At 41.5% G+C, this 10597-nt stretch overlaps 1 protein-coding gene across 1 annotated transcript in view; it reads left to right on the top strand.

Moving 5' to 3' along the window:
- vaspa (vasodilator stimulated phosphoprotein a) overlaps nt 1-10049 on the top strand; it is a 16626-nt gene extending 6577 nt beyond the window's left edge. The window contains exons 3-13 of the mRNA NM_001110452.1: nt 417-597; nt 1159-1228; nt 2229-2541; nt 4074-4213; nt 4462-4507; nt 4578-4611; nt 4721-4763; nt 6459-6527; nt 6609-6678; nt 8659-8716; nt 8866-10049. Coding sequence (NP_001103922.1) covers nt 417-597; nt 1159-1228; nt 2229-2541; nt 4074-4213; nt 4462-4507; nt 4578-4611; nt 4721-4763; nt 6459-6527; nt 6609-6678; nt 8659-8716; nt 8866-8903 — 1062 coding nt within the window. The 3' untranslated portion in view covers nt 8904-10049. The remainder of the gene's footprint in view (nt 1-416; nt 598-1158; nt 1229-2228; nt 2542-4073; nt 4214-4461; nt 4508-4577; nt 4612-4720; nt 4764-6458; nt 6528-6608; nt 6679-8658; nt 8717-8865) is intronic.
- The last annotated feature ends 548 nt before the right edge of the window (nt 10050-10597 follow it).

The following is a 10597-nucleotide window of genomic DNA, read 5'->3' as shown; positions in this document are numbered from 1 at the left end:
TAAGTGGTCAGCTGGTAAGCAGGAAAAGAAACGGCATCATATGCATACGCACTGTACCTCTGGCTACGTGATTCGCGATCTCCAGTTATGTACAGGGCTCTGTTTTCAGAATGCACCTGTGTTGGTTACTTCTGAAAGTAATGCATTACAATATTGAGTTACTCCCACAAAAAGTCAATATTTGCGTTACTTTTTGTGGTCAGTATTGCGTTAGGTTAATCTTTCGTACCTTTGCTGAGGCTTGATCTGTTTCAGAACTTGTAGGGTTTTTTCTTCTTTTTATTTAATAGTGGAGCTCTGCAATCAACAGTGCGCTGTATAACCTTCATTTACCCTCAGTTCATCCCATTGCTGTCAGCTGTGGCTCAGGTGTGTGTGTGTGCAGGTGTCATTGGCTCCTCTGTGTGTCCCCTCAGGTGGTCATTAACTGTCCGCTGGTTCGAGGGATGAAATATAACCAGGCTACGCCGACTTTTCACCAGTGGCGGGATGCGCGGCAGGTCTGGGGTCTGAATTTCGGCAGTAAAGAGGAGGCGTCTCAGTTCGCCAGCGGGATCATGCAGGCTCTGGACATGCTCAGCGGAAACACAGACGCTGGTGAGATCATCACCATCAACTGACCACAATGTTTATTTATGAAGCACTTTTAAAAACATCAAGTGTTTACCAGAGCGCTGTACAAGCATGCAGCATATAACAGAGGATCAGTGAAACAGACGTGCTTGAGATGTGCAGATGTGTCCAAGAGTGTCCAGCGGGTGTTCAAAGTGCGTGTACAGCTGAAGTCAGAATTATTCACCCCCCTTGAATTTTTTTTCTGTTTTCAATATTTCCCAAATGATGCTGAACAGATTTAGGAAATGTTCACAGTATGTCTGATAATACTTGTTCTTCAGGAGAAAGTCTGATTTGTTTTATTTCGGCTAGAATAAAAGCAGTTTTCAACACCATTTTAAGGTCAATATTATTCGCCCCTTTAAGCTACATTTGTTTTCGATAGTCTACAGAACAACCCATCATTATGAGACTAGATTTAAAAACAGACAGGGTTTTCCTGCCCAACATAGAGAGGAAAATTATTCCAAAGTTTTATATTAAAGTTCTTGGAGCTCAGGGTGTGTGGAGATACTGATCGTGGGTTTGGTTTCTGTGTTTCAGGTGTGTGTGCGCCTCCTCCCCGACCGCCGCAGAATGGTCCGAGCGCTGAGGAGTTGGAGCAGAAGAGGAGGTATGATCGCCAGATCATCGATGTTGAGCACCTCTAATCAAATTAGTTTAACTATTGAAGATCAAGTTGTTGCATGCGGTGGGACTTTGCTCCAACTTTCTAATATGGTGTCCATATTTCTGGAATATTCTGAAGCATTGATAATGTTTTGTAGTGTTAGCATGCGATTCCTTTTTTTTTTTTTAAGTATAACATTAATGTGCATCAGTACCTCGCCAGTAATCTTTTTTATTTATGTCCCTGTAAGCAATAATTCATTCATTCATTTTCTTTTCGGCGTAGTCCCTTTATTAATCAGAGGTCGCCACAGTGGAATGAACCGCCAACTTATCCAGCATATGTTTTACGCAGCGGATGCCCTTCCAGCTGCAACCCATCTCTGGGAAACATCCACACACACACTCATTGACACTCATACACTAAGGACAATTCAGCCTACCCAATTCCCCTATAGCGCATGTGTTTGGACTGTGGAACCGGAGCACCCGGAGGAAACCCACGCCAACACGGGGAGAACATGCAAACTCCACACAGAAACACACACTGACTCAGCCTAGGTTCGAACCAGCAACCTTCTTGCTGACAGGCGACAGCACTACCTACTGCACCACCGCGTCCGCCGTAAGCAATAATTGTAATTAATATTAGTTATTAAATAATTGGACATCTGGCTATCTCAATAATCTAACCCTTGGGAACAACTGTGGTCGGAACCAAAGAGCACAGGACTGTGTTCTCTGGCATCCTCTCAACCGGTGGTCTTCTATATTCTGATTACCACCACTGGTTGCCGCCGAACTGCATCATAGTTGAACTACCATAGAGTTGACTTGATCTCAACTCTCCTTGATGCCCACACTGCTGTAGACACACCAGACCACTTCTTGCCACCGGCAAGAAAATGAATGACTTCCGGCTACGTTGATCCTCTCGCCGCCAGCGGTGTGAGCGCGCACTTGTGCATTTATTTGTGTTCATGTACTTTTTTGTTCATGTGCAGACAGGAGCAGCAGGAGAGAGAGAGACAAGAGCAGGAGCGTCTGGAGAGAGAGAGGCGGGCGTCTGCTCCCCCGCCTCCGCCTTCTGCTCCTCCTCCTGCTCCAGCTTCTGGTCCGCCTCCACCTCCTGGACCTCCCCCTGCTCCAGGACCACCACCCCCACCCCCACCCCCACCTCCTTCAGGAGGCGGAGCCCCGCCAGCACCGCCCCCACCATCTGGAGGAGGAGGCGGTGGTGGAGGTGGAGGAGGAGGAGGGGGAGATGGAGGTCTGGCCTCTGCGCTCGCTGGAGCTAAACTACGCAAGGTAGCCAAGGTGAGTCAGACCAAATCTACATCATCCATATGTGCTGTGTAATATGATGACTGTTTGAGCTTTTGTTCAACATTTACCTCCGTTCACATACTTGCATTGACTTTGAATGGAATCTACGAAAATACTTAAAATCTCATTAGCTGTGAACCCAGAATTAGACCAAGACTATGACACACAACAACACCAGACTAACCTATATGGCTTGGGATTGCTTAAAAAAAGAGAAAAGAAGCTGTACAATAAGATAAAATTATTAAAACACCTCAGTGCAACTTACTGTAACAGAATAAAGGGAACTAGACATTTGTTTTCAGCTGATGCTATGGGGAAATAACATTGCCGCTTCTTTGAATAACACAGCTTTCTAGGATTGGCCAGTTCAAGAGCTGTGTTCTTTCATTATATAAGGTGGTGCTAAACGGCACTGAATCTGAACCTTTTCACTGAGTGGAGTTTATTTATAAACTGATGTCGAGAGGATCAGGTGCTTATGATTGATCACAGCTGGTGCTGCATTATCTAATTTATGATTGACCAATAAGAAGATTCCTATACCAATATAAATAGCCTCGGCTCCATACCACAGCCATCTTGGTTTTGAAGAATCCCACCTTCCACCCCTACTCCTCCTCCTTTCCTAGATGAGTGGCACGGTGGCCCAGTGGTTAGCACTGTAGCCTCACAGCAAGAACGTCACTGGTTCTAGGTAGATGTGGAGATCTCCCCTGCTGTAGTAGCTAATGAACAGATAGTGATCGCTCTTTAGAGAAAGCTACTGACTAGCAGCATGTCTATGTGCTGATGAGGATTAGTCAATTAACTTAAGCTGCATGCTTTTGGACGGTGGAAGGAAACAGGGGAACCGGGGGGAAACCCACGTAAGCATGGGGAAAGTGTGTAAACTCAGCACAGAAACGTCCGCTGGCTTGGTAAGGACTAGAACCAGTGACGTTCTTGCTGTGAGGTAACAGTGCTAACCACTGGGCCACCCATCTAGGAAAGGAGAAGGAGCAGGGGTGGAAGGGGGATTCTTCAAAACCAAGACGGCTGTGATATGGAGCTGAGGGTGTTTATAGTGGGTTAAGAATCGTCTGATTGGTCAATCATTAATTTAATAATGCAGCACCAGCTGTGATCAATCATAAGCACCTGATCCTCTCCACATCAGTTTATAAATAAACTCTACTTAATGAAGTGGATGAAAAAGCTTGGGGTTGGTAATTCCACCTCTGGTGTGTTATGTTAAGGAGAAATGGAGAATGCACTTGCCCAAACGCTGAGCTGCACAAAAAACATCCAACATCGAAATAACTGACCCAACAAACTAACCACGCAGCAACTAGGAAACTTTGAAGGTCCCTCACCACTTAAAACTTATGAAATTCGGGGATTTTCATTATTTTAATTCAGAGTAAGAAACTATAAACTATGATGCCTTCACAGATTTTGTTTTAATAATAGGAGCCTTTGAGAAAGACTTGTTTAAGATGGCTCAACTCAAAACATCTGCTGTTTTGTCTCTGTCTGTGCAGGATGACAGTGGAGGACCAGCTCCTGCAGCGAGTGCCAGTTCAGGAGGTGGAGGTGGAGGCAGCAGTGGAGGTGGAGGTGGAGGTGGAGGTGGAGGCGGAGGTGGACTGATGGGTGAAATGAGCGCAATTCTTGCTCGACGGTTCGTTCAATGCCACTATAATTATATGTTTGGGCTTGATGAGTATTAAGTTTAAAACCACCTACTCAGAATGTGACCAGTTCTTTAAATTTAAGAGAGGTTATCAAAATATTGCTGCTTCCGTCACAGACGTCTGTTTATTGTAGTGGCAGCAACTTCAGTGACTATCTGTGCACAAAGCAGCTCAACTTCTGTCTTTGCTATTGTTGTTGCTCATCTTTAAATATATTAATCTGTGTGCATTACAGAAGGAAAGTTGCTGACACTCCAGTGGTGAAGAAGGAAGAATCGTCTGTAAGTTTGTTCGGGATTGAATGATGTCTGTGTGTGAGTTAGTCCGATCTCATGATCTCTCTGTTTTCAGGGTGATTCAGCAAGCAATGACTCCAAAGCTGCAGGTGAGAACGCTCATTATAACATCACTTTGTAATCGTGATCTTGCTGCACGTCCCGTCTACAGCAAATATATCACGTTTCTCTGAAATATGCTATATGTTTCCCGAACAGACGTGGTGAAGAAGCCTTGGGAGAAACCGTCCTCAGTGACACGGTAACATCTGCAGATCTCTGATGCTTGATGATCTTTGCATTTCATGAATACAGGGCTTTTACAATTCTTTATATTCTAGTGTAGTTTTTGTTTTAGTTTCTGGTTGGTGTCCTGCTGAGTTTAAGAACAACCCCTGCTTCATAGATTCTAGTTTACCTGGCAAGAGGTTGATTAGCTGCTTCAGGTGTGTCTGACTAGGGTTGGAGCTAAACTCTGCAGGACTTAAGCACTCCAGGATTGGGTTTGGTCACCCCTGTTCTAGGCTTTCTATTTTAGCTTATTTTTTATGTTTCCATTCATACTGAGAATTAGACCTCCATGACTTGAAGACTGAATGATGACTTTTATATAGAAATATGGAACATGGTTGGACACCATGGTACAGATGTGGCTGTACCAGTCACTTTACTCTTTGAGTCTGGAGCCTCATATGACCACCTTGAGTGTGGTTTTCAGACTCTGTCTGTACCTTGGAAGGCTCTCTATGTTCTCACTCAATTTAACCCAGGAAGGACCTATTGTCCCAGGTACAAATCGGGTACAATCTTTCACCCCTTACCAGAGATCCAGTTGCTTGAAAGGGAACAAACTCATAAACTTTGCTCCCTGAGCTGAAGCTGTAGATATCATTCTCAGGGATAGAGCTCCCTCAACTAAAAGGCTTTGCTCTAAGAGCAGCACTTGAATCGGTAAACCATTTGGTTTAGATTGAGAAGTTTTCCAAGAGCCTCTCTCTAAGTGAGACTGGTCCAGCTGTGACATTGATTTGCCAGATTCACTTCAGCAGGGTCTCTATCGTGAAGCATCTACTTGTGTCCTCTTCTGTGGCTTCAGATAGCTTAGATGACACCTTCCTAGGTTCTTGCTACTGTGTCGAAAGTGTTGTTATCGTATGTTTCTTTTAAACTTAGAGTGACAGACTATTATTAAAACACTGGAAGACTTGCAGGTCTTGTCAGTTGCCCACTCTTGTTTTGATATTGCTAATTCATAACCTGGTTATTCTGTACATTTTGTCCCCTCTTCCACTCAAAACTCCAGTGCAGGAGACTTCCTATAGCCCTTTGAGCCCCTGGATGTATATCCACAGATTGGTTACTGGATTACATGGAAGACTTTAGATTACACAAGATGTGTCACTCGTAAAGTTTTGAATAGGGAAAAATGTAAAGGTCAATATGGCCGCTCTAGAGAATGAAGCCCCTCCTTAGACCGAGGATTCTCTGAGGGAGAGGCTCACCAGATATCTGTTCTTTAGACAGTTTCAGCAGCCTCATGGTCATGAGTCCTCTAGGATCTGCAAACAAGGCTGGAATATCAGCGAATACTTGGTGTCATGATCTCATGCTAATTAGTGCTAATGCTAATTAGTTCAGTTTTTTTTTTTGACTTGAGGATTTAGTAACAACATTTAAGAGACAGTTGTTGTTAAATTTAATTCCAGATTACAGATATGAGTTTTAATTTTAAGCTTGGAAACAGTTTTGGTGAATGTGATGTTCCCCTATTAAACAGCCTGCACTTGAATGCATGAGATGCTTTTCAAACAGAGTCACCAAATGAAATGACTTGCATTTAGGGGAATTTGCCACATGCACAACCCTGAGATATTTCATTACATTTCAGTTTTGTTCACTCTAGCTTAATAATATTTTATACTTATAGTTAACAAACATGTTTCCATTGGTTTGAAAGGGTGAATTCCGGCTCTAAGACTCAAGACAAGAGTCCAGTGTCTCCTGCAACTGCGGCTCCGTTGAGCAGGTATCATATTCTTCAGTCGAGTGTGTAGTTTTGTGCATCTGTTTCTGGCTTCACTGCTGACGGTCTGTTATTCTTCTGCAGGCTGAGATCTGGCAGCAATACTGGAGACTCCGGATCCAAAGATGCTTCAGACATGGAGAAACTCAAGCAGGTCAGCAGCTCTATCTAAACTACCAGCCAGGTGTATTCATGATTCTGAAAGAAGTCTCTTCTGCTTAGCGAAAAATCAAGCATCATCACTCCAGTGTACAGTGTCATGATCCAGAAACATTCTATGCCCATATTCACAAAACATTCATTCATTCATTTTCCTTCGGCTTAAGCCTAGTTTATACCTCTGCGTTGAGTGAGCGGCGTGACCCACGATGCATCGAGTTTCTTCGCTGGTGTTTTGTTTTTTTCCTAACGCTACCTTAATGTACAAGTGGCTCAAACGTGCTCATTTTGAGGCAGGAACCGGCCGACGTGCAACAACTTTAATCATAAGGTAAACACAAAACAACAGTCTCCATCCGGAGCTCCTTCACAGGACTCCACACTTTGTATCAGCTCTCAGTCCCGCCCACACTCATCAAAGATGCCAAGCCTGCCAATCACAGAGCTTGTGCTGGTGCATACGCGTGCGTTTGCCGCAGAATTATAAATCAGCCTTGACTCTTTGATTTATCAGAGGTCGCCACAGCGAAATGAACCACCAACTATTCCAGCATACAGTAGGTGATAGTTCAAAGTGGCTATTACCGCCGTGTCATATACCGCCGCCGTTAAAAAACTGCCGCTTTGTTTTTAGTATATGACCGCAGTTTTTGTATAAGCTGCCAGGGGGCGCAAAGGGACGGGATGCGAACGGACAGAAATACCCTTTACAGCAGATTTAAATATGCTACTGTGCTTGTACGTGAGATTTAAAAAAAAGTCAAAGCATTATAATTCCTTCATTAATCATTTAAACTTTGTTAACACGGTTTATTGTAAACTTTTTAAGTGCAAAGAGGATTCGTTTTGGAAAATAGAATTGAAGAAATAAAAGACAACTAAAATGAAAGCACAAACATACAGTACAAATAAGTAGTCTTAAATAAATAAATAAATAAATAAATAAATAAATAAAGCAGTCTTTTAGCCTAAATATAGAAAGATGTTCAGTGCTTGCTATTTTGATAGGACTAAGACATTTTAATTTATGTTTTTATTTACATTTTCGTTGTTGATTATATTTTACTATCTCATTTTATGTCTCAATTATTGTACATAATAATAAACAAATAATGAAAAGAAATCAATAATGAAAATAGGCCTAAATAAATTATTTATTTAAAGACATTGCCGCGAAACACTGAGAAACGGTCAGCAGCATGGTCTAAAGAGCTTAAGCGGAATGCTGCTTCATCAAAAGCAAAAAAATAAATTGACCTACCTTAAGCAGATCACTAAAAGTATAATAAAAATATTTTTGCCACAGGACATAAATTAAGTCTAGCAGGTTTATTTTTAATAATTTATTTTTAGTTCAGTTTTTTTTTTTTCAAAACGTCAATGTTCTCCTTTAAAGTAGCTATAACTGTTTTGTTTTTACTTAATGGCTCAGTATGTTGTATGCAGAGAATGCCCTTCCAGCAGCAACCCAGTACTGGGAAACACCCATACAAACTCCTTCACACACACTCATACCCTACGGCCAATTTAGTTGATCAGTTCCCCTATAGCGCATGTGTTTGGACTTGGGGTGAAACCAGAGCACCCGGAGGAAACCCACGCCAACATGGGGAGAACATGCAGACTCGAACCAGTGACTTTACTGTGAGGTCACAGTGCTAACCATTGATCCACCATGCCGACCCTTCACAAAACATCTTAAGGCCAAAAGTAGCCCCATACTTGCAAATTTGATGAATAATGGTCATCAGTCCTTAATTTAGCTTTAGCTTAATGACCGCCACAGCATGTGCTCAGGATACGGCCTGGTCCAGGATTATGGAGACCTCTAGAAGTCCTCTACGGTTGATCCCATCATTTGTGCTGCTTTATATTTTAAGATAAAATACTGTGGCCTCTGTGAGTTTTGGTAAACGGCTTTTATAAACAGCAGTGTGGTGTATAATCTGTGGTGTGTGTTTGTGTGTGATAACAGGACATACTGGATGAGATGCGCACGGAGCTGCAGAAGGTGAAGGATGAAATCATCAGTGGTCAGTGGTGTTTTTCTGTTTTACAGTCAAATACAGCATGGTCTGGTCCTGCTCTGACTGTGTGTGTGTGTGTGTGTGTGTGTGTGTGTGTGTGTGTGTGTGTGTGTGTGTGTGTGTGTGTGTGTGTGTGTGTGTGTTTTACTCCTCAGCTCTGCTGGAGGAGCTGCAGAAGATCAATGTGGCGTAGAAGCGTATTAAAGAGACCACAACACAACAGAACACACATCCTCATCCGCTTCACTGCCTTTCAGTTCCCACTGTCTGTTTTAAAGCCTCATGATCTCTATTAATATTCTCGGACCCGCTGCTGAGTTGCCCGTTCACTCTGTTAGTTGCACTGTGCATTTGTGTCTCAGCAACTCAACTTCTGTTTTCGTGCATGTAGCTCTCTAACATGTGTGTATCTTGAAATAGTGTCACTGGTTCATGATTCTAGTAATGAGAGGTTATTTATCATCTACTGTTAGTTAAACACAAGGGAGAGACTTGTATAAATGTAAAAACACATACATGATCAATTGTACAATAAAACAAAAATGCATCATTTTAATTAAACAATTAAATTAGCATCAATAAATCAATGACTAAACATGTAAATAAACAGTGTTGGGTAAAAAAAAAAGGTTTTATATTAGAATTTACTATATATTTATTTAAAAAGTAAGTTACTTTTAGTGAAAGTCATGTAAAAGTATGTTGTTATTTTTTATTTATGTATATTTAAAGATTAAGATGGACTTAAATGTGTAAAGTGTGTATTTTTTACCCAACACTGTAAGCAAATAACCATACAGACTATTTCAGTGGCTGAAAACAAGGATTACTATTAAATTTAGTTACAAACATTTACTAAGATAACCTAACAGTTAAATAAAGACTTCAATTATATGAGATTCACTGCAGTAGTTATTAAAATGCAGTGTTAAAATTAAAACTAAATGTGATTTAATGGAACAGTAAACATGATAGACAGACCTTAGAAAGTGTAGCAAATAAAATAATAATGAAAATGGATGATTTTGGGGTGTTCGGGGTCCAAAAACCCCTGTGTTTGTTGAGCACGTATGAATAAGACGAGTGAATATGATGTCTCAGGGAAAATGTGTGTGTGTGTGTGTGTGTGTGTGCAAGCAAACTGTTTTAATGTTGTATTTTGTGTCTAGTTAACAAAACTGTTCTGCTTTCTGGACATGTACTATGGTATTTATGTGTGATGATGATCTGTGAGAAATTTCACTGTTTGTTTTTGACACGCTGTCACTGTTTGACGGTCAGAGATCCGCTTTGCAGCTCTTAAAAGTGCAAATAAAAGTGGCTCATTTGAAGCAGCTGATCCGGGAACAGTGTCTGAAATTGTTATACATTTGTATACATACGCATATACGCATACATTTTGGCCTATCTAAAGGGGTTAATGCTGACAACTGATTTAGTATCTGGATGCAGCCTTTATGATGCAAGCTGAGATTGCATCACTCAGCGATGCATTAAAAAAGGTAAGCGCATTAAAAAGTATTGGATTGCACTGCACCGAGTCTGCAGCCAGACCCCTCTCCAATGATTAGGCATAGACGGAATTTCCACAGAGTTTTTGCCCATCATTAAGTCTATTTATTTATTTGTGTACATGTGCAAAATGTATATTTATTCAGATTTTAAGTTAATTTCAGTAATATTATTGACTAATATAAAAATGTTCTTTTGATTTATTTACAATACAGTTTGTAAAGTATTTGCTGTCATTTGAATTGCCATGATAATGGAAGCCAATGGGGCCAAAACAGCACCAACAAAACCAAAGTGGAGCCAGTGTGAACAGTACACACAAGGGTTAAATGAAATAACAAACAGCACCCGCAGCAGCACTGACCGGAGATCAGC

This window comes from Danio rerio, chromosome 10, assembly GCF_052040795.2.
Source record: "Danio rerio strain M-AB ecotype USA chromosome 10, GRCz13ab, whole genome shotgun sequence".
NCBI classification, from domain to species: Eukaryota; Metazoa; Chordata; class Actinopteri; order Cypriniformes; family Danionidae; genus Danio; species Danio rerio.
This window is presented reverse-complemented; position numbering and strand designations above follow the sequence as displayed.